The 25077-nt window shown below is 38.5% G+C and overlaps 1 protein-coding gene across 1 annotated transcript in view; it reads left to right on the forward strand.

The window, feature by feature from the left end:
• The window catches only part of CCSER1 (coiled-coil serine rich protein 1), a gene marked incomplete at its 3' end in the record, with an annotated part of 600835 nt that extends 576015 nt beyond the window's left edge, over positions 1-24820 (forward strand). The window contains exon 9 of the mRNA XM_084262954.1: positions 24335-24820. Coding sequence (XP_084119080.1) covers positions 24335-24820 — 486 coding nt within the window. The remainder of the gene's footprint in view (positions 1-24334) is intronic.
• Between the last annotated feature and the right edge of the window lie 257 nt (positions 24821-25077).

A 25077-nucleotide genomic window follows, 5' to 3' on the forward strand; every position in this document is an offset into this window, starting at 1 on the left:
GGAAAGATAAGTTAGATTCTTTCTGCGTATTTTTTAAAGTTGATATATGTGATAGTTAGGAATGCTGGGAAGAAAGGACACAAGTTACCCATTTCAGACAAGAAAGCAATCCAGAATGAATGAGGAGACAGTAAAAGTAGCTATGAATTTATATGAATCATTAAAATAAAGAGAGGGGGAAAAAGGGGAGGAAAGGGGGAGACAAAGACAATGAGAAATTTTAAGTGAGACTAAAGATTTTTGTAACAAATCTGTCCAAACCACTGATAGAGGTATAAACTGACTTCAGAAACCTTTAATTTAGGTCTTAAACAAAGTTATTGGAAAACTCATAGCTTAAACATGTGACTCTAACAGCCCCAGGAATCTTCTGCTGCCTTTTGTGCAGAGTTCAGAGACTTGAAATAGGAGTGAGTAACAAAGGATTTCTGTATTGTGGCAACTTGTCCATTGCAGTGTCTGAGCTTCCATCATAGCAGAGACTGTGGGAACAGGATTTCCACTTTGCATCTTTGCTTAAAATCTCAAAAACTTGATGTTATACTTAATGATGTGACTCAAAAGATACTCTGATAAAAATATCTGCCTCTAAATCTTAACATATACTTTTTACTATAAATACTGAAGAAATAATTTCTTCCTTCTAAATTAGCTGACCTGCTGTATATAAATCCAGAGATGATAAATTCTCACTTGATACTTCTGGGCGTTGGCAGCTCTCATGTTTCCAATTACTCAAAAGATATCAGAAAGGGGGAGGGGGTAGTAACCTAAAAAGCCTTTTAAGTATATTCCTTAAAGCGTCAACCCTTCAGTAAGAATCATGCAGGTTTATGCTCGACTACAGAACCAGATCCATTTAGCAACTACTTTTTATAAGCAGCTAGCCCAAGTGTAGACAAAAGACCTAAATACTTCTTAAGATCTGGTTTCAAGGGTAAAATGTTTCGGAGACCTTACAAGGGTTCTGTATAAAATAGTGTTTCACGTGAAAGCCACAGCTACTATTCATCTTCTGTACAGCTTTATATCACCATCTGCAATCATTTGTCTAAATTAAAGATCTCCTCCTAGAAATCTGTAAAGAAAAGAAAGGTTTAATTATGAAAAAGACTTTGTCTGGGTCATTACATCACCTGATTGTGTGCATTGTGGTTAAGCAGAAAACCTAGCAACTTCACTTTCAAGGTAGAAATATTGCAGTTAAGTGAAAGTAGTGAAATTTTTAGAGAAGTGTTTTTCAGTATATGCAACAGATCATAGAAGTGATGCTGATTTATCTGTCCTATATTGGATAGCGTGTCTGAGAAGAAAGTTAAAGGTGATATGATCCTGATAAAGGATCTATCACATTTTAAAAATAAGCAAATGTCTGCCAAACCAGAACAGATGGAATTCAGGTGTTGCCATATGAGAGTGCATTAGTAATTTCATTATATTTATTTGTAATAAAAAATGATGAATCATTTATTGGCTCTGTCTTTTACAAGGAGCAAAGGAGTGAGACTCATGTTCCTTGGGACTGGAATCTAGAAAACCTGAATCAATCCTGAGGTCAAAAAGTTCTTGTGTAAAATTAGGAAATCATCAATCCTATTTCTGTTATATGCATGTAAGGTGGCAATTCTTCCTTTTTTCCCATGATTGACATAAGAATAATTGCATTAATATTTGTGAAGTGATCGTATAACAGGCAGTAGTGGTTATATCAGTGAAGTTAAAATGAGGGAAAATTCCACTGGAAAAAAGTTAGCAAAGCTGAAATTCTGAAAGATGAGATGCTCCAGTCCTTTATTTCTGCTATCATCCCTGCAACTGACACTTCCACAATACAGATAAGAATGTTTTATATCCTCTTGTGACCAGTAGGTTTTCATAGTAGCATTTACTGAATCATTTCATCTCTCAAATTTAGTAATAAATTTTACCTTTATGTTCCTTTTTAAAACCTGGAAAAATAAGAACATTGCAGTTTTGCAGGTATGTTTTTTTAAAAAAATCACCCTAGAGAGCAATGTCCTATATCTGTCTTTGAACAAATCTGATCTCAGAGCAGAAGTCAGTTAACCAGTTAGTGTGTTGAGGTGTAGAAACCATGCAAACTCCATGAAATGTGTTTATTCCAATGAATTATGTTTATTAACAATTTACATGCTGGAAAGAACAATGAAGGTCTGTTTATATATTTTTAGGTTTTGATTCGGTTTTGTCATTATTTACTTGAAGACAAGAAAATTTACTATGGTGATGACTTTCTTTTAATGGCCTAACAGGACCTAAGATAGCTGGATATTTGTGGCTTTTCCATAGAGAAGTGGTAAATAAGAAGCTCTTTAACAGCACAATTAATAGTTAGATGTTGACCTTTCAAAATTACAAAGTTGATAACTCTTGCTGATGTCACATATAGATGAAAGCTTAGCCAGTACTTGCTACTTCCACAGTTTGACAAACCAGAACTAGGAACAAAAGTCTCAGAGATGAAGGTGGAAAATCCAGCAGCCAGACAGGCTGAGTGGAAGTGGCAGTGGCGTTGCCCTAGGAATATGAAGGTTATAGTTATGCACAGGGACAACTCTGACACTGGATATTGGTGGGATCCATTCCCAGCAGAGCTTTATAATCGCCTGTGTCTACAGGAATCTTGCTTCCCTTTAGAGCCAAGTGCATTTGCTAGCATCGTATTGCAATAGAAACAGAAGTACTGTGCATCTGGCAGCAGTGCTCAGGCAGAGGAGAAGGTGGATCCCCACGAAACCTTTTGTGCATAACCCACTTACACTTGCCACATTGCTGCCCTCTAAGGAAGGAAAAGAAGGAAAAGAAAGGAAAGAAAGGAAAGAAAGATGATGTTTTGGTCTCCTTCTTCCTCTTTGGCTGATAGTTCTGGCTGCTTTCCTTGTGTGAATAAAAAACCATTTCTACAGCCACAGAATGAGCTTGATCAGTGAACTCTTCTGGCTGAAAAATAACTTTCCAAATAGAGAAATTTGGAAGGCATAGTTTTCAGCTACACCAGTTTCCTTCTCTAATTCACTATGTAGCTATTTGAACACTGACACAGCACAAGGGAAGAAGCGACAGGGATGACTGGGAGTGAAGCCACCCCCCAGCACAGCAGGAAACATTTACCCAACCAGTATATATGATAAAGGTACAAAATACAGTAGGGTAAGTTTTGTGCACACACGGTTTTGTCTCGTACCAGTTACCCTAGCAATGGCCATTTTATTTTATATTGTTTGCAAAAATGTGGTTCCTAAGGGAAATACTCTGTGGAGAACCACAAGCTCCCAGGGCAGAAGTTTAAATAATGCTTTCTGGAATTTGTACCTGGCTTTTTCGTATGATCTTGAGATGATTCCCTGCAGTGTAGACATCCAGTTTCCTAACATTTGAGAAGAAAGCGATAACAACCGCAGTTAAGCATAGTGCTGTACAGTCTGAATAGAGACACAGCTGTTAAATACAGGCCATTTCTAAAACAAGTTTTGGAATACTGTGCATTTGCTATAATTCACATGCAAAACATTGGCAAGATAGGGCCATTAGTTTTTTTTAATGCCACACCCCTATAAATTATCTTATTTTTATACCTCATTTCCTTGTCTTCCCCTGGCAATTTGTAAGAACTGAAAACCACCTAAAATTAGCAAACTTTACTAAGAATACCTAGTTTAAGGCTTTGCTGAGACAGTACAAATGGAGAGCAGCACATATTTTTCTTTTATGTATCTTTTTCTGATTTAGCATTTTGCATGCTAAAAAGTCAAGCTGTTGCTGCTTTCTGCTAGTAATAGCTATAAATGTTGAGAATGAAGAAAAAATAGCTTAGCAAATTACCGTATATTTTTCCCCCAAGAGAATGAAATACATTATAATAGGTATTGTTTATGGCACTGTGGACTAGTTACGTTTAGTGTGCTTTTCACTGTTTTTCACTGGCTAATAAATCAAAAATGGTTGAATTCAATCTGTGCATCATGTCAACATTTCTAGCAACATTACAGGAATATTAAATGCACAGTCGATAGGTTTGGTATTGGAACATCTGTATTTTGATGAGGCCCAAATGTGTGCGCACATACATATGGATTTAATCTGACCTGTCCTGCTATTACACTTCTTGTGGGTGAAGAATTTGTGGGTTTTTTTTTTCTTTACCGTTCTGCTTTTTGATGTCTATGGGAGTTCTTTCCTTCTATGCATTTGTGGGATTTATTATAGGCAACATTGTTTGAAAATTATTTAATATTAAAAGTTACATGGAAGGAAGTAGAAATATTTGATTATATAGAATCTTAAATAACGATAATATTTTTTCTGTTTAAAGATATGCTAAGCATAGAAGGAGAAAAGTTTTGAAGTTTGTACTGTAGGTATAAAGTTTATTTTCCTTTATATAAAGATACAAGCCTGCTTGATCTTATTTTAAGGTGATATTGTGATATTTAAATCCTATTAAAATAAAGTTTAGGGATTGTTTTAAGGTAAAAATACAAAAGAAACAAAAAGAAAAGAAAATATTAGATGCCCTTAGGAGAGCTTTCAGGAGGATGTGGTTTAATATTAATGAGAACTTACAATGAGACATTCTGGTTACAGATTCCAGTAACAATGTGTGTGGAACTTCTAGCATGAATTTTGTTAAATCCACTATTACGATTTCAAAGTAATGCTGCTCCATCTTGAAGTGAAAGGTGTTAAATGTAGACTATTTTTCAATTAAATAATTTCTGTAGAGAGAGGAGAACATACATTTTCACTGCTTAAAAGCAGTTTCCTTTTTGCATGGGCATGTGACGTATTTTTGTTCCCGTATAAAATTGGCATTCACACACACTTTCAGCATTCATCTTCAGGTGCTAAAAAGAGTGCTTTTCGTTCTATATAGCAGCCGCTTCCTATTTATTTTCTAACACATGCTTTTCTGCATTTAGAGAGAAGGAGTCTGAAAAGTTAAGATCCTCATTTCAATTCAAAACCAGTCAGTCAGAGCTTTTTTTTTTTTGCAATATGATTTGCTTCATTTATCACTGCATCTCATGAAAGGATTTTAAGCACCTGCCACTTTGGAAGGCAGGATGGGCCATGGAAAGGGAATCACAGAGCACGACGTCACAGGTCAAGATTGTGGGAAAGGTATGATGACTCCTGCATTGATAATCTCCTCCTTTTCTGGCACCAGCATTCAAATTCTTTGGAGCTCTGGGCAGAAGCCGTTCTCTGCAGTGCAACCTGGCACTCAGACATATTCAACATTTTCTGTTAGTGTTATTTGACATATTGTCACTGTGACTGACAAATGGATTTTTGGCATAGCAGCAATTGCTGTAAGTTCTTCTTCCTAGTAGCTGCACCTCCAGGAAAATGAGTAAGTGGAAAAAGAGAAGGTTGAAGAAGAGAAAGATGAAATAGAGATGCTGCTTGAGCCTGAATTTCCTCAAAGTATCACCATACTGTGTACTAAAAACCAACTGGTTGTGGTAAGAAAAAAAAAAAAGTCTGTGTTTCAGGTTTGGGACAATCAGGTTTTGGCTGTAGAGCTTCTGTGTTTGGTTTCCTTCTCCACTGCTATGCAGGCAGCATGTCATCACATGAGAGATATCTGCTGAGAAGTGTGCAATTATTCCTACATGAAAAGCCACAAGTTAGCTGTTAACCTGTTTGTCCTGGGGAGGTGAACTATTGAGACTGCTCTGAGGGGGTTTCTCTTATTACACATGGCAGGTAGCAGATGGTGGGTGTCCTACTGCTTGCCAGACTTCCTGAGGTTACTAGTGGCTCTGAATGCAATTGCTCATCCGGTTGTAGGGAAATAAAATCTTGGGACTGTCCAGGCAGCAGTAAATTAGATATATGTTAGGATGAATATGCTCAGTTGTGCTCCAGTGCCCAAGAAACACTTGATTCATCATTTCTAGTCCTGGTTGATATGGAAATGTTCTTGAATCGGGATTTTAAAACTTTCTGCTTGATATTCCTAACAAGAAAAGGGTACTTTTCAAGCACACCTAGCAGTATAGGCATTAACGGCATCATAGACTTGATTTTACTCCAGGATACCCTGCTTAATCTCTGTTTCTACAGTTGAGGAAGGCTTTTACTTTGGGACCAGAACAAAGAATTGCCAGACTAGTGTTTGAGCATCTTCCAAACCCTGGCAGAGATTGCATTTGAGACTCAAAGGTAGATGGCATGCCCTCACCCAACGCCTGGAGGCAGCATAGTGTATACCTGCCGTGTCCTGAATTATAATGGCATTTCCTTTTTCCTGCAAGGTTTCTGAAAATGGGGGGGCAGCAATCCAAAGGTGAGATGGCCAGTTTGTAAAATATTCTCTCCTAAACAATGATCGCCTCAGATGCATTATAAGCCTAAACTGCACAGCTTACTGCTTTGGATGTGCTGTTGGGATATTTGTGTGCGCTTTATAGATTTTTATGTGTTGATGGATGTCAGTCAAATGTGAGCTTATCTTTTATCAATCCCCAGGTTGTGTGTGTGTGTCCTCCTCCACAAATTGCCCATCTCTTATGTTTCAATGTACGGTGAGTGGGAGTGTTGCCTTCGACAGCTTTGTTGTCTATGTGCTCCGTTTTGTTATGCTGCTTCTAGGGTTTTCATGAGTTTTAAGGATGGTGCCTTGTTAGCTACATTGGCTAAAGTTTTAGGGCCTCTCTACCAATAGGCAGATTTTTTTTTCCTGTGGGTTACATTGAATGGATCTTTTATAGATATATCACAATTTTAGAACAGCAACGTTTTGGCTGTAGGGAGAACACAACATTTGAAACACTACTAGTGGTACAAAATAGAGGAGTTATGCTTCATGAGGATTTGGATTTATAGGAGAAGTTAATTGTTGCTGGAGTGCCGTGGCTGCAAGCCACTGGTTAGGACAGTGAAAGGACTCACCTCCTGGAAAAAAGTTGTGTTCCTTTCCAGATTTGGTTTTAAGCTCTTCTGCTTTTATTTAGGACCTATGCACTGGATCAACAGACTACCGATGTAAATAGAGAAAGTAGAAAGTGAGTTGCAGGCTTTATGTATATGTAACTTCCTAAACCCCATCCTGTTAATCCTTCTACTTCTCACCTGTGCTCTGAATCTAACCTCAGACTAGAAAAATACGTTCACAGAATCATGGAGTGGTTGAGGTTGGCAGGTCTTCTTGTCCAATCCCCCTACTCAGTCATAGCCACCTATGCATCCAGATAGCTTTGGACAGCTTTTTTTCAAGGATGGAAACTCCAAAATTTCTTGGGCAGCCTGTGCCAGTGCTCAATTGCCCTCACAGTGAAAAAGTGTTTCCTGATGTTCAGAGGGAACCTCTTGTGTTTCATTTTGTTCCCATTGCCTCTGGTTCTGTCACTGGGTACTGCTGAAGAGTGCTAAACAAAGGGAAAGTATCACCTTGTTCATCTTACTGATAATACTTTGTTTAATGCAGCTGAGGATATCATTTACCTTCTTTGCAGCAGGGGCACATCGCTGCTCATGGTCAACTTGTCTACTAGGGCCCCCAGGTCCTTTTCTGTCAAGCTACTTTCCCAGTATGTCCTAGGGCATGGGTTTTTTTTCAGGTGCAGGGCTTTGCACTTCCCCTTAATGAACTCGTTAGGTTCCTGTTGGCTCACTTCTCTGATGTACCAGCCACTTCTCCCGGTTTTGTGGTCACCTGCAGACTTGCTGCGGGTGCATTCTGCCCTGTCATCCGATCGTTACTGAAGATGATAAAGCAGACTGGACTCAGTATTGAAAAAACACTTTGTATTTCTTAAATGTCTCTTTGCCATACAACTCTAACCAGATACTCATCTTTCAAAATGGCTAATTAGAAGAAATATTTATCTTTTTCCTTTTTCTTTTTTTTTTTTTTACCTTAAGATGCATTAAAAGCCTTCTTTTGCAAAGGGGTGCACTTGAACAAATTACTTCAGTTAGGAGTTATTTAAAGTAACTTATACCATTGGTTTGGAAGGAGGGAGGGATAAATGACCGCCGTCACAACAGCATGTGGTGCTCAGACAAGACAAAACCACACTGGTCTCTGATTTATACAGTAGTAAACAGCCTTCAAGCGTATGCTTAGATTCATTCCTGCTCAAGACAGCACAGTAAAGCCAGTGGAAGTTTTGCTAGTGTGTTCAGTGTGACTATGATTTTGCTTAAATGTTTCGGAATTTAAGAGTCTCATTATAATGGTGCTTAATGACATAAGATGGCAAACAGCAGAGGTTAAGAGTTGAGCTGATGTTTATGTCATAAGAAGCCTGAAACTCTCAACCATTTTAGCAGCTATTATGCAGCAACTGGTAAATCATCAATGCTACATTAATTTAGAGCTGAAAAGCCTGTAAACCCAAGTGAGCAAATCATCTTTGAGCATCCTGGTCTAGAGGAAAGGTGTCTCTGCCCATGGCAGGGGGGTTGGAACCCAAACCATTCTATGAGTCTGTGATTTTCTATTACTTTTTTCACTTGATACCCACATTATGGGCTGTAAAGAAAAGAAAATGTAAATTTTTACATTTACAGAGAAGAGGTACGCTGCAACAAACAGCTTGTAAATGCCTCCCTATGTGCATTATTGCAGAAAGTTGGGGCTATGGTGTGAAATATTGTATTGCTAACCATCCTTAGGCTAGGCAAATGAATAGAGAAACAGAAAACAATAAAGGTATTTCAGCATTTTTGCCTAAATTTTTGCTGTTGATTCTCCTAGGAGGAAAGGCAAAATAATAAATTTGAGTGGGTGCTTATTTATGGTTTTGTTTTCTTTTGTTTGTTTTTCCTTGCTAAGTTTGTGTTAAATAGCTTTGCTGAAGGAAATAAGGAGTTCATATGGTGAATATTTTGAAATAGCTGCATTAGTTGTTTGCATATTTCCAGGAAAGGAAGATGGAAATGAAGGTTATTTTTCTGAGTGACATGATCTTGGTACTACAAGGCTTTTGAGAAGTGTTGGGTTCTTCAGCATTTCGTAGTCTGTAGTAGGCTTCTCATGGTCATGCATGTACAGTTTCTTAGATACTGTTCCCCTCTGCTCTTTGATGACACTTTATGTCCCAGAGAATTTTAGGAGCAGTTCTGTCAGCACATATTGTTTATTTTCTTTTGTTCACATACTAATTTAGCATTCGTTGCCAGAAGGAGCAATATTTCCTTTAAGGACCTGGGTTGTATTGTGATAAATATATTGCAGGAAATAAGATATATTCTCTGTTACTTTAAGCCTTTTAAGTTATACTTTTTTTCTACCTCCTTTTTTGGATTACATGATTTTGCCAAGAGAAATCTATGGCTTCTATTGCACAGAGGTTCAGACAAGATTATTATGACTTTTTTTACTAGCCTTAAAAATAGATGAAATATATGAACTAGTTTTACCTTCTTAGAGCTGACTTTTCCAAACACTAAGTAGTATATTTTGTAATGAACACCATGCTACTCTGAAGAGAGCTGAACTGCATGAACCCTTACAAAATCCTTACAAAATCCTTACTGTACTTCATAGAGGTACAATAGAGATGTTATGAAATATTTTTCTTCTTTTGTGTAAGCCACCAGCATTAGCAGGAAGAGGTTATTTTATGTAGTTATCTGATGGGCTACCTTACCTCTCTGAAATGGTTTGCTTGAAATAATGCAGTAAGGGAAATTTTTTATTGCCAGCAACTATACACAATTTTGCAATGATAGGTGATAGGTTTCTGGATTTTTTTAGAACATGAGGGAAATCACATCATTCAACCACAAAACCTAACTGTTTTGCTAAAGCAGTAGCTCTTTCATGGGAATCAGTTGTATGGACTTCTTATGCCCCCACTTTGTCTACATCTACTTATACCTGTTGGCTATTAGTCCCCTTCATCTCCCTGGCATTTCTTACTGTAAATATATTTGATAATGACAGATGGAGATCAGAGAACAAAGTTTATGTGCACCAGTTCCATATCAACAAAACCAATACATTCATGGGTCACTGGTTTAGCAGATAAGAGAAAAGAAAGAGAGAAAAATAATAGTTATTCTCTATGCCAAGGGTATCCTATTCGTTCTTTCCCTGTATCTTGACTGTCAATTATTAAAAAAAAAACCTAGACACTCAGCATGAATTTATAGGCATCATATATAGTAAGATCTTTGAAGTAAATATTTTATGTAACTTTTTCTGTTATGAATGAAATCTGATTCACTGATTGTGGTTCTGTGGTGCAAAGTTCATAATTTTTTTTTTTTCCTTACTGAATCCTATAGTGGGGAATCAGTGTCTTTCTGGAATAGTAATGCTTCTCTTGAACACACTGAATCTGACTAGTTAGGCCTAGGGATTGATTACAGACATGTTATAATATTTTATCTAAGCGCACAAAAGGCTTAATTATGCACAGTTATTTTAGGAATAAGAGAATCTACTCCATGATATTTAATTTATAAAACAGGTATCCTCATATATATATATATATATATATAAAACCCTAAAAATTCTGTTATCTCCTTTCAAGGATGCCTTGGTCTCAGTAATCCTGTAAAAATAAAAAGTCAAGTCAATTAAAGGGTAATTAGAATTTCTTTTCTTGTCATCAGGATAAAATTTGCTCTTTTTGTTAGTCCTTTGACTTCTTTGCAGCTGAGGATAGTGCCACTGATTAACGTGACAGTAGTTGAACATCATTTGCCAATGTATGCAATTTCCCTCTGCTGTTCTTTTAAGCTCAACCCATTGCTTTCAAAAATAAGGATACTAATTTATGAAATTCAGTTTAATGGAAGGATTTCTTATTATTGTTAAGGAATATAATACAAAAAGCTGAGTGTTGGCTAAGTACAAATCATTTGGGGTTCTGTGTGGTTTCATTATGAAAGAGCAAACAGTGCCTTTTTCAGTAAGCACAAGTTCATTTGAAATCTGATTTGTGATATTCACTAATTGAAAGTGGGTCAGGAAAGCCCTGAGCTTAAAGATAAGTATGTATGATTATTTTCTTCAAAGAAGGTAAGATAATAAAAATATAGAGACACAGTAGAGATCTGAGTTCCTGCATGTGCAGCTGGTAAAGCAAAAGCCTTGTATTTAAGATCCTCATCCTAAACATAACAGGAATACATCCGTAAGCATAATGTCTAATGTATACCTTCACTTTTTAAATTAGAAGCTTTAAGCAATTATTATGGACAGTATATTTTTTCCTTCTTTCCCTAAAAGTATGTCTCAAATACTGAGCTATATAATGTATAGATAATTAAACATTGAATATTTAAGTATTTTTTCAGACTACTACTTCTAAGACAACTGTATTCTGGTATCTTGTCTGACTGAATATATAGTCATATAAATTTCATTGTCTGACTGAATATATAGTCATATAAATTTCATTTTACAGATGGTTTTTCCGGTATTATAGGACATCATGTTAGGTGACAGAGTAGGAAAATAAATAAATGTATAATTAGAAACTAAACATGTTTATAGCAGAAGTTAGTTGTCAAAAGTAATTGCCACCTACAAGTCAGTTTCAATTCACATGATCTACAGGTCCAATAAACAGGTTTTGGTGACCACATGTCAGACCTGAGGCTACAAATGGACTTCACAGCTTTCAGGCAGCTGGTCATCAAAAAAGTAGATCAGGTATGAGGTGGAGATCTTTGAACAACTTACTATGTCTACATAGCACAACAAATCCTGTACAAAATTACTAGTTTGGCTTACAGACACAGAACACCTATATTAGCATGGCAATAAATGTCAGCTGAGTAGCACACTTTTCCAAAAGGGCTAATTAACACTTGTGCAGTTTTCCTGGTTGTAATTCCAGAGCAAACTCCCTTAGTGTTTCCTCAGAACCTTTGTGTCATATTTCACTGCTCACACTGCATGAACTGTGGTGTTTTGAAGTGACCCTTGTGTTCCCATGCATCCATTTCTCCATTTTCTATCAGTTTGTTTTCCATCTGTCATGCAAAGAAGGATTTTAAGTGTAGACACTGATGATTTTTTAAATGGCTGTAGCTAAAAGCATGGAACAAGTGGTCCAGAATTCTTGGGTTGTACAGAGATGGTGAGACCCAAAGTTCTGGCCTACCCAGTCCCCTTGAATGGTGCCTAGAAAGTCCATGAACAAATCTGACTTGGGCACCTTATTGTAGAATCTGCTGCCTGTAACCAAAGCTGGAGCCTGTGTATAACAAGAGCTTAGTGAAGATGTTTTCCTCATTATTTACTGCAAAAGCTGTGACTACCCAAAGAAGCTGGGGGCATAGAAGGTCAATAAAAAAAGATGCCAAAGGCATCAAGAGGGATAGAGGTGTTATGACAATTGCTGGAGGGTGGGAGAACATCTTTGCTAAATACAAGATGTTTCTAAAATGAGGGATTTAATAGTTTTTCAGAGTAAGGGTTAAAGTCCATTACATCTTTCTTATTATTTTGTCCCAGGTCTAAAATAAGAAAATTCCATCTGGTAAAAATTACCTTTTCTGGATTAACTTTCTGATCTTGGGGAAGTCTTATATATGGACTGAAATAAGATTTGTTATCTCACATAGTGTTGCTGTTCTGTAGTTGTATCATTGAAGGACACACACAATTTAGTAATCTTTCATTTTTATTAGTATTTTTGTAGCTATTTAGCCTCTTAACCATAGGGTGTAACAAGGTGTGTTCAGTATCATCTAAATGAAAATTGTAGTGTTTTGGAAGAATATGAATAACACTGGTGAACAGTTCCAAAGTTGCAGATGTGTCATTTGGAAGGCATGGTAAACAGCTATAAAATACAATTTTATTTCTTAGCTTTAATAATGGGGGAAAAAAGAAATCTTCAATTGAATTGCAATATTGAGAATGTAGAGTAGCAATTTACTGCAAGTTACTAGAGATTAATGGGAAATTCTTCACTGTTTTCTTCCTACCTTATAAAGCAGGATTGCAAACTTTTGCACCTTGTTGCTTTTAATTGTGCATTATTGCTTATATAAATGAATTGTTTCAAGGACAATTCTCTGCTGAGAGGATTTGAGCCCTCTGTGGGTCACTTACCACACTGTATCACCACTACCATAAAATCCACTTAGGACATCAGTCCATTTAGGGCTATAGTTCACTTGTATTCAGTCAATTTGTTGGTTAAAAAGGCATTATGAGGAAGAGGTGTGCATTTTGGCATGATGATAGTTTTGCTTTCGCTAAGTGAAGATGTTTGAAAAAACGGGAGGAGGAATGTTTCTGATTTTTGTTGACTGCATTCATCTTGTAATGGATGACAGCAGAACTTGCAAATTGATCAGCAGCTGGTTCTTACCCATAACCTGTTGACACCATTCCATGCCTTATTTTGACACACTGAGCTTTATTTCTATCATGTGTCACATGTTGCCAGAAGGCAGCATCAGTTTATCAGTAGGTGCAGACCTGGGTTGTAAAAGCTACTTTCATGGTCCGTGTGCTACTGAAATCAATAAGAGTGAGTGTTTTTGAAGAGACTTGAATGAAGAACAATTACCTGCTGCAGCTAAATTGCATTTTGTATTGGATCATCTCTAGGCTGGAAAGTAGTGAGCACAGAAGTGAAGAGGTGTAGAAATTAAGGAGCTGACATAGTGACAGATGTGGCATACCAAAGTACTGAGTTAACCCGTGTTTTGGTAAATTAGATCTGCGCTTATATAAACTGTCAGAACTATGAAAGGCATCTGAGGAGATATAAATTCAAAAGCACAATGCAGGGCTTCATATTTTCTACCCTTCAAAGAAATACAGAGCTATAGCACCTTGTTTTGTACCTGGACTTCTTTATGTTGCTTTGTATTTTAGGAGTTCTGGACTAGGCTGCAAACAGAGGCAGTACTGCAGAAGGTGCTGAATTCCAGCTGAGACCTGACAAGGGCCAAGTGAGCTATACTGGGCTATGCAGTAAATGTTACATCGGAGGATGCAGTTTTATATTCCTCATGTACCTGCAAAGACAAAATAATTAAGTAGTAGAAAACTTGAGGGAATCCAGAAAGTCTTCAGGTTTCTGTCAGAAAAATTACTCTGCTTAGAGTGCATTTCCATTAACACCTCTGAAAGCAAAAATCCTTTGGGGTGGCAAAACCTTGTTTTTCAAATATGCCATTGTTGGCTCTTTGTCAATATATGCTGGGTTACACTGATGAGATAGTATTTTGTTTGGTTTTATCCTCTATGCCTACTGTCAGAATGATGTATTTAAGAAAGTTGCTCTACTTGGAAGAATTACATTATAGACATCTAAGATGGAAGAATTACATTATAGGCATCTAAGACTCCCAAATGCCTCTAGGCACAGGCATCTTTAAAATCTGGACCCTTTCTGAGTGTTTGTGTAATTTATGTCTTTTTCTGTCATTTTATATCAGTACTGTATCACAAAACAGTCAGCAAAAATATCCATTTTTTGAATGTCCTGCAGCAGTATTGTTGTTAACTCTTGTCATACTTTACTCATCGAGCTTGAAAATGGAAATTGATGAGCGGATGCAGTGAGGTTTTTTCATAACATGTCTCATTCTGGAGCTTTCTATAAAAGCAGTTAGTTTTCATTACTTTAAAGTGGGTCATTGAGGGATTTGAGTCTTTTCTTTTAATATAGGAAAAAGTTGCCAGAATGAAAATCACAAACAAGAAGCCTTAAAAGAATGTATGGAAAAATGTTTTAAGAATATTATGTTCCTGGGTTTTGTTAAGTCTTAACATATTTAGCACTAGTGTGGAATATTCAAACCTAAAATACTCCTTTCTTTCTCATATTAATGTACTTTAAAACACCTGTGATTGTGACACAAACCTATCAAAGTTTTGAAGCAAATAATATTTAATAGTTTTGGGTTGTTTTTTTTAAATGGACTCAAGCAAGAAAACATTTGTCTTTTTTGTGTTTAACATGATCAAGAAGTTCAAATCCAGATGTTTTCCTTAAACTTTGAAATATATTTGAAACAACAAAGGAGGTTTGGGGTTCTTTTCCCCTCTGCATGTATTTAAAATGGGTTACTTTTGAAAGAAATTTCAGAGCCACATTTGCATCCCAATTGTTGGCCATTTCCTGGGTTCACAGTTAGGCAGACTGTAGGGTGGCATTGGGGGATTTCTGGAGCAGACAAGTTGTTGGTTCTAGCTGAGCTACCGAAAAATAAAAAAGAAAGAGATGAATGGATTTTTTGCTTCAGCAGTCACCAGCTGGCAGACCAGCTCCTTGGAGCGCTGCCAAGCAGCAGTTTACAGCAGCCCTGCAGCTGCTCTAGGCTAGGCTGGAACATGACTGGCATGTAGCCACACTCAGCTTTGGACAAGGACTCAGCCTTCAAATTGGCAAACAGATGTGTTGGGATTGTGGCTTTGCTCGCTCACGTCTAACGCTGATGGAATGTGGTTAGTACCTAAGCTTGCCGCAGAAAATTCTCCGTGAAGCATTTACACGAAGATAAGAAGAAATAGGTTAAAAAAACCCCTCAACCCCCCAAACCGCTCATTTTTCCAACGTGTTTTTCTCGTTGTTGGTGAATGTGTCATTTTTACTTTCCTGGACTTGTACAAGGCATTCAACACTGTCCAGCACAACATTCTTGTCTTTGAATTGCAAAGACATGGACATCCTTGTCTATAAATTGCAGAGACATGGATTTGACAGATGGACCACTTGGTGTGTAAGGAACTGGCTGGATGGTCGCACTCACAGAGTTGTGGTCAACAGTTCAATATCCATAACAAGTGGTATTCCTCAGGGGTCAGTTCTGGGACTGGCACTGTTCAATGTCTTTGTTGGTGGAATGGACAGTGGGATAGAGCACACTCTCAGCAATCTGCTGACAACACCAAGCTGTGTGGTGAGAACAGCGTTAGAGGGAAGGGATGCCATCCAGAGGGACCTTGACTGGCTGGAGAGATGGGCCCATGAAAACTGCATGAAGTTCAGCAAGGCCAAGTGCAAGGCCCTGCATGTGGGTTGGTGCAATAGGAAAGTGGGATAGGGCCTGTTCACCAGGGAATGTAGTGATAGGACAAGAGGTAATGGCTTTAAGCTGAAAGAGGGCAGGTTTAGGTTAGACATTAGGGAGAAATTCTTTACTATGAGGGTTGTGAGGCGCTGGCACAGGTTGCCCAGAGAGGTTGTGGAAGCTCCATCCCTGGAAGTGTTTAAGGCCAGATTGGATGGGGCTTTGAGCGACCTGATCTAGTGAAGGGTGTTGGAACCGGATGATCTTTGAGGTCCCTTCTTACCCAAAGCATTCTATGATTCTCTGATTTCATTCTCGGATTTTTTTTTTCTTAATCTGACCAGATCATGAGGAGTCTAAATAACTGTAAAATGGGCCAGCAAGAAAATTCTGTTGGACTAGATTATTTCAAGCTAAACTACCAGAATTTAGCAAATAAACAACAGCATACAATTCTTTTCAAATCTGTATTTTGTGATTTTTATAAAAATGCTTTAATTATAGCAAAGAATAATTTACATGACATTCAAAGCAACATTGGACTTTTTATTGACAATAATTTTTTTGAAGAATAATGTCTTTTGAGGAGGGTCGGAGAAAATTTCTTTTTGATTTTGACTCCTGTCTGACCACTGTTCTTTCTTTCCTGATAAGAAACTATTCTTCAGTAATTTGTCATAGATAACAGTAACACTATTGCTTTTTTGGCCAGGTTTCTATTAAAATTTCTCTCATTCCCTGACTAACTAGGCATCTGATAGAATAAGTCTTTCTTTCATTGTTAGTCAGGCAGATAGGGTCAAACTGATTTCTTAGAATACTAATGGCATATGTTAAATTTCTGTTGATGTTTTAAAATTTAAGTAAATTAGCTCTTAATTTTACACCACCTGGTATTTATTTACTTATTCAGTAGGAGGGGAATTTCGGCATGTTACATCTTCACAAAACTAGTAAGACATTCCCCCGGCACAAATATATTATAAAATATTTATTGATACATACAAACACGTCTCCCCCATTGTCCAACCACTAAAACCAAGTATTTTTGAGACCTACAAACCTAGTATGTATTTTCTAAAATGGAAATATTTCATGTGAGATGTCCTTGATAAGGACAAGGAAAGATAGACTACAGTGTCACATAGTCAAAACCGAGCATTTAATCAAGATAAAGTTAAAATAGCTATATAAAAAAATCATTTAGTCATGCCTTATACCTTTTACTGGCCCCCAGTTTCAGCAATATACCTTTCTTTGAACATGCTTTTGCACTGTGCATTTTCAAAACCAGTTGATTCTTCTATATTTACTTTAAAACCTATGTTGATGGAATATCTCATTTCATAACTTTGTTTTTTATTCTATTTCAAGAGACAAAAATAATTTCTAAGCCATTCTTAACTTAATAAACCAACCTGCATCCAAGACCCCCAGCAATGGTCATGCTTCTCACTGGAAGCGACCTCTCTATCCAGGGCTACAAACAACTGCAGCAACATGCTTATAGTCCGATTATTCATGTCATGCTCCTTATAACTGAGTAATCTCACTGAATGAAGACAAAAACAAGGGACGTTGCTGATTAAACAGATAAATTATATACATTTGCTGGCACTTCAGTAGCAGCTCTAAGAAGAGAAACCATTCTTAATTCCTAGACTTTTTATGGAGCAGTGTATTCCACTATGAAAATCTCTGAAGCATTTTTATTAAAACAAGTGTAGACTGATCAGAGTGCAGTATCAGTGTCTATTTTTGTCAGTCTTGGCACGAGGTTATGATTCATCTTAAATATATTGTAGTGTCTTCCATTAGTTTAACTTCAGTTCTTAGACAAAAATACTGTGGAAAATAGTCAAACAAACTATTAATAAGCACATTGAGTAAAACAAGAATGAACAAAAGCCAACATAGATTACAAATCAAAGCAATTGCCAAACCAATCTAATTTCATTCTACAGCACAGTAACAGGCTTTCTGGCTAGAAGGAAAAGCTGTAGATGTCAGATTTCTTGCTTTTAGTAACCTTTTTTATACTGTTTTATAAACACACTGTGCAGAATAAATGAAGCAACAATGGAGTAAATTGGAAAACTGTTCTTGAAATTACTTACCAGTGGCCCAATGGTAAAACAGAAGGGTTTTGTCATGCCTGATACTATTCATTTACTACCTGGATGATGGACTAGTGAATATTCTTATTAAATCTACAGTTTACATGAAGTTGGGTGCGAAGGAAAAAATATTCACAATTGTCTTCGTATATTAGATAAAAAGATCAGAGGGGAAAAAAAAGAAATTTAACAGAGGCAAATGAGGAATTAGGTCCTTGTGATAATAATCTACTGAACAACTTAGTAATAACTTTATAGAAAAAAACTTGGAACTAATATGGACAAACAGGTGAACATGAGTGAACAATTGCATGCTGTTGTAAAATAAGATTACTAACCTTAGACTGGAATGAATTAAAAAGAAGCAAGTGAAGAAGTCTTTCATAGGACTAATAATGCTTCTGCTTGGTAGAAGGATTACCTTAAGTACTGTTCTCCTGGGCCACATGCCTCAAGAAAAAATGTGGAAATACTGTAGAGACTATATAGAGAAGGCAAGTGTGAATGACTCAGAGTCTAGAAGAGTAGTCTTATGAGAAAAGACCAATGAAATATTTTCTATTCTAGAGCAGAGAAGTTGAAGCAGTAGCTTGATAAAATTCTTCATAGACATAAACAGATATTCAAAGAGCAAAGAGCAGTTCTTTCTTCATTTCCATGATAGAGAGAGCTATAAGGAATAGACTTGCATCCAGAAAGATTCAGCTCAGATATTTGGAAGCTCTTTCGTAAAAGTAGCATAGGGGAAAAGGTTAGCTGAGAAGGCTGTACCGATTATATCAATTAAGTTCCTTAACAGCTGGTTAAAAAAATACTGTCAGGAACATTATAGGGATAAGCTTACCAAGAGTACAAAACAGACTAGATGTTCCGTCATGAAGATCCTCTCATATCAATGATATCGATCTTTAGGTCGCCATAGGTCATAGTGTGAAATATGGTAACTCCAGAAATGTTCCCTTAAAACAAATGCAGGCATTTTTACAGACAGATCTCCCCAAGAATGATTCCCGAGGAATTAAATTGAATTTTATCTCCATATCTACGTACTGTAGACATGACAACTTAAGTGATGTTTTCCAGAAGTGTTCTATTCCTATTTATGAGTCCGGGTGCAATCAACACTGAGTAAATCCAGAAAAATGTAATGGCAGTGCTAATATTTTTTTTAAAATACCATCTTTGATGCCTAAAATGCACTGCAATACTTGTATCCAAACCTGTGTGTGAATTTGTGTAGAAGCATAACCATTAGCCTGCCTGTGCTAAAAAAAAGGACGTAAGACATGAATGTTGACTGTATCATTCTTCTGTGTTGCTTAAAATAGAAATATATGTAAAGTGATGCAGATTGTCCTGAAACAGCATATACAAGTTTCCTATGGAATCATGGAAACATCCTGAACTATTTTTAGCAATGTATTGTTGTATTTTTTATTTTCTCAGCATATTTCTGCAACATCAGAGCCCATACAGCAATGTAAATTCCAAGAAGCTACTGCTATGTCACAGAATCACAGAACAGTTTCCTTGAAATTGACCTTAAAGATGATCTAGTTCCAGAAAATGTATATGGGGTAAAAAAGGACTTTTGTTGCAGATGAACCTCAGAACCTCAGAACTGGGTACTTTGACCAGTGCCTGGGAAAAAACAAGGGCAAATGCCCATGTATACGTATAATTTTAAAATAAATTATAATAGATGTTCTTACTATAATCCTTCCTCATATAATTGCAGCCTAGATGCCATAACCTGACTAGTTAACAAAACAAATAAAAATCAGAGGTAGACTAATTATAGTGTAAATTATGACTTCCTTGAAACATCATATGGATATATGCCTGGAGAAGTTAATGAAACACACAGAGTTTTTGGGGGTTGGTTTTTTTTTGTACACACAGTATTAGATGGCAAAGGACAGTAGAGTTAAGTAGGTTTTATCATCAACTTTTGAACCTCACATACAGCTTTCAGTCACGCACAACTTTCAGATCCTCAATTCTTATTGGGCAAGTTGGTGTCGTATATTTTGCAACAATGTTTTATAAAGAGATGAAGCTTTCTTACAAAGCCATGTAGACTTAAAACTGAAGTTCCCCTAGGAATCAAACTTCTGAACATTCACAGCTTGGCTAGCCCATTCCTCAGTCAAAAGCACATCTCCCTGTGATCCGAGTTCCTGGGCAACACCTCTAGAAGCTACCTAGTACAGTCAGTAGTGGAACAGGTAGAATCCTGCTCTGACTATATTAGCATTTACCCCTAGCACTGTATTCTTTTATACACTGAGAATGTATTATTTAAATGTGTGAAAGGAGATCCGACAGCCCCATCATATCCTCCCCAGCCAGCTGTTCTGTGCAGGACAAAGTGAAGCATAACCTAAGCACACACTGGAAATCTGCAGTGATCTGGCAGATATATTCTCTTTATTTACACAAATACAAATGCACGCATGCTCACATAGTGTTACCAGTTGCTAACATGCTGGGTTCCCTTTTGCGTTGTATTTTTTCCAGGCAGCTAAAATAAAATTATTGTTCTGCTCTGGCAGAGCATTTTAGCATGTATTTTACTGTAAATACATAACAAAACACCTTGATTCAAGGGACGGTGAAAATTGATCTTGTTCTGAGCTTAACTGAGGTATGAAAATATTCACTAAAGGTATTCTTTAAATTTTCTAAGTGTTTGAGAATATTAAGAGTTGAACTCATCAGCATTGCTTTCTAGGGATGAGAAGAATTTATCCCCAAGGGGCAGAAGGATACTGTCAAAGAAGCTAGCAGGGCTCATTAATAGAGCTTTAAACTAGATAAGAAGGGGGAGGGGGACAGGGCCAGGCTAGATAGAAAAAAAACTGGTTGTGGTTGTCAAGTTATTGAGGAACGGTATGCTGGCAATGACCTCAAGTCAGCCACCCTAGTTAATCCGGGGGATAGTGTGATAATTCAGAGTAGAAATGTAACTACTACCAATGGGCTAGGTAACTTAATCAGCTGCCACTTAGGAAGCAAGGCTTCCCTGAGGAGCATATCAAGATCAATAGACCAGATGAAGTGCATCTACACCAATGCACACAGCATGGGCAATAAACAGGAGGAATTAGAAGTCCTTGTTACTAAAGGAGACTATGATGTGATAGCCATCACTGGAATGTGGTGGGATAATTCACATGATTGGAGTACTGCAATTGCTGGTTATAAACTATACAGGCATGACAGGCTGGGTAGGAGAGGAGGTGGGGTATTCCTGTATGTCAGAGAGTGTTTTGACTGCCTGGAGCTGGAGTATGGTGATGACAGGGTTAAGTATCTCTGGGTAAAGATCAGAGAAAAACAAAATCAGGGAGATATAGTGATGGGAGTCTAGTATAGACCACCTGATCAGGAGGAGGAAGCTGATGAATTGTTTTTTAAACAACTGGGAGAAGTCTCACAATCACTAGCCCTCATCCTTATTGGGGACTTCAATTTACCAGATGTCTCCTGGAAGTACAATACAGCAGGGAGGAAGCAGTCTAGCAGGTTCCTGGAGTGTTTGGAAGACAACTTCGTGACCCAGCTGGTGAATGAACCCACCAGGGAAGGTGCCCTGCTGGACTTGTTGTTTGTAAACAGAGAAGGCCTAGTGGGGAATGTGAAGGTTGGAGGACGCCTGGGACATGAGTTGATCGTGAGTTGATAGAATTCTTAGTACTGGGAGAAGTAAGAAAGGGAGACACCAGAACAAGCACCTTAGACTTCCATAGGGCTGACTGGTCTGTTCAGGAAGCTGCTCAATAAGATTCCATGGGAGGCAGCCCTTGAGGGCAGAGGAGCCCAAGAGGGTTGGTTGCTGCTCAAGAAGAAAATCTTGGTGGCACAAGAACAGGCTGTCCCAGTCTGTCGGAAGAGGAGTCAGCGAGGAAGGAAGCCAGCTTGGCTGAGTAGGGAGATCCAGGAAGATCTTTGGGAGAAGAGGGGAAAATATGAGCTTTGGAAGAAGGGGCAGGTGTCTTGGGCCAACTGTAGGAATGTAGTGAGATCATGTAGGGAGAAAATCAGAAGGGCTAAAGCTGAACTGGAACCCAGACTGACCAGTTCTGTAAAAGATAATAAAAAGTCCTTCTATAGGGACATTAACAGTAAGAGGAGGGTCAAGGAGAATCTTCAGCCCTTATTGGATGCAGAGGGAACATTAGTGACAAGGGCTAAGGACAAGGCTGAGGTCCTTAATTCCTTCTTTACATCCGTCTATAATAGCAAAGATGGGTATTCCCTGAGTACTCATCCTCAGGAACTGGCTGACAGTGAGGGGAGGAATAGCAAAATTCCCATGGTTAAGGAGGAAACGATTAGCAACCTACTTGGCCAGTTAGATACTAACAAGTCAATGGGGCCAGATGGGATCCAGCCGACGGTGCTGAGAGAGCTGGCAGATGTGCTTGCCAAACCCCTTTTCATCATCTATCAGAAATCTTGGCAGACTGGGGAAGTTCCACACGACTGGAGGCTGGCAGATGTGACACCCATATATAAGAACAGCTGGAAGGAGGATCCAGGGAACTACAAGCCTGTCAGTCTGACCTCAGTCCCGGGGAAGATCATGGAGAGGGTCATCTTGGGAGCTATCATGCAGAACATGCGTGATGGCCAGTGGATCAGGCCTAGTCAACATGGGTTTACAAAAGTTAGATCCTGTCAAACTAACCTGATCACCTTCTATGACAAGGTGACCTGCTTAATGGACAAGGGGAAGGCTGTGGATGTGGTCTATCTGGATTTCAGTAAAGCCTTTGACACGGTTTCTCACAGCATTCTGACTGAGAAACTGGCTGCAACTGGCCTTGACAGGTGGATCCTCAGCTGGGTTAAAAACTGGCTGGATGGACGGGCCCAAAGGGTGGTGGCGAATGGAGCAAAATCCAGCTGGAGGCCGGTCACGAGTGGCGTCCCCCAGGGCTCAGTCCTGGGTCCAGTCTTATTCAACATCTTTATCAATGACCTCGATGAAGGGATTGAATGCTTCCTTAGTAAGTTTGCAGATGACACTAAACTAGGAGGAAGTGTTGATCTGGCTGAGGGTAGGGAGGCTCTTCAGAGGGATCTGAACAGACTGGACTGATGGGCTGAGACCAATGGGATGAAGTTTAACATGGCCAAGTGTAGAGTGCTGCACATGGGACATAACAACCCCATGCAGCGCTACAGGCTTGGGGGAGACTGGCTGGAGATCTGTCAGGCAAAGAAGGACCTGGGGGTGTTGGTTGACTGCAGGCTGAATATGAGCCAGCAGTGTGCCCAGACAGCCAAGAAGGCCAATGGCATCTTGGCTTGTATCAAAAACAGTGTGGCCAGTAGGTCTAGGGAGGTAATTGTGCCCCTGTGCTCGGCATTGGTGAGGCCACACCTTGAGTACTGTGTCCAGTTCTGGGCTCCCCACCATAAGAAGGACATTGAGGTCCTTAAGCAAGTGCAGAGAAGGGCAACCAGGCTGGTGAAGGGGCTGGAGGGCAAATCTTATGAGGAACGGCTGAGGGAGCTGGGGCTGTTTAGCTTGGAGGAGAGGAGGCTGAGGGGAGACCTTATCACCACCTACAACTACCTGAAAGGAGGTTGTAGAGAGGTGGGCGATGGTCTCTTCAGCCAGGTGACAGGACATAAAACAAGGGGAAATGGCATGAATGCCAGGGCAGGTTTAGATTGGACATTAGAAAAAAAATTTTACTGAAAGAGTTGTCAGGGCCTGGAAGAGGCTGCCCAGGGTGTTGGTTGAGTCACCTTCCCTGGTTGTGTTTAAAACAAGGGTTGATGAGGTACTTAGGATATGGTTTAGCATAGGATGGGAATGTTTGGACTTGATCTTCAAAGGTCTCTTCCAACCTAGTCATTCTGTGATTCTGTGATTCTATGCAATCACAATTCTTGTTTTTTTGTTATCTGAAACACTTTTGAAACTCTGTTTACAATTCATGGAACTTTTCTATCCATTTATTTTATTCTGAAAAAAACCTCTGCTTTTGATTTAAACTACTTTTAAAAAGAAAGTCCTAAAATTAAGTACTACTCAGTATTAGTTCTGTTAAATATGAGTGAATGATTCCTCTGTTCTATGCTAGCAGTGTTCTGCGGAGTTATACCAGCATTTGAGATTCATCTTTCATTTTAATCTGTCAGCCCCATGTAATGTGAGGGGTGTTTTCTAGACTCTGCTATTTTCCTAACATGATCTAATACTTTTTTTGTTTTGTTTTGTTTTGTTTCCCCAGGCTACATATCCAAACAGAATGGTGAGCCAAAACCTCAGCACAAGGGACAGAAAGTCAGCACATATTCCCACCGAGGACCCTTTTAGACACTCATCGAGCAATCAAGCAATGGCCTATGAAACCAAGAGCTGTCAGCTCTCTAATTTGTGTCTGAGCAACCTTCTGAAAGAGAAGGAGATCGTGGAAGTCATCAAGCACACTAGAGGCACATATGAAACTCTCACTTCAGAGGTCACACAGAATGGTTTGGCCACTACAGCACCAAACACAGCAAAGCCAGCATCCAAGGCAGACAACTACCCAATGTTCTCAGGAGCTCCGAAAGACCAAACTACTGTACCTCGGCAGCACACCACTTTCACAGGAAGACTTGGACAGCCTCCAAGGGGACCCATCTCTTTACATATGTACAGCAGAAAAAATGTTTTCCTCCACCACAATTTACACACAGCAGAGCTACAGACTTTAGGTCAACAAGATGGGTAACAAGGTGCTTATTTTCTTGCTATGGAAGGCGAGTTGATCAAAGAGGAACATAAACTCACCTAGAGCTGTGTTCAATTTTCATCTGCTGCTACTTTTGCTTGAAAAAAATAACACTAAAAAAAATGAATCAGTCTGTAAGTTCCATACTTACCCATGTGGAACTGTGACAAAAGGATGTAATAGATTAATTTGTCATGCAAAAGTCATCATGGGTGTAATAAATGGGACCATTTGGCTGGCATTGCTAGCCTAGTATT

Source organism: Gallinula chloropus (assembly GCF_964237585.1).
Source record: "Gallinula chloropus genome assembly, chromosome: 4".
NCBI lineage: Eukaryota > Metazoa > Chordata > Aves > Gruiformes > Rallidae > Gallinula > Gallinula chloropus.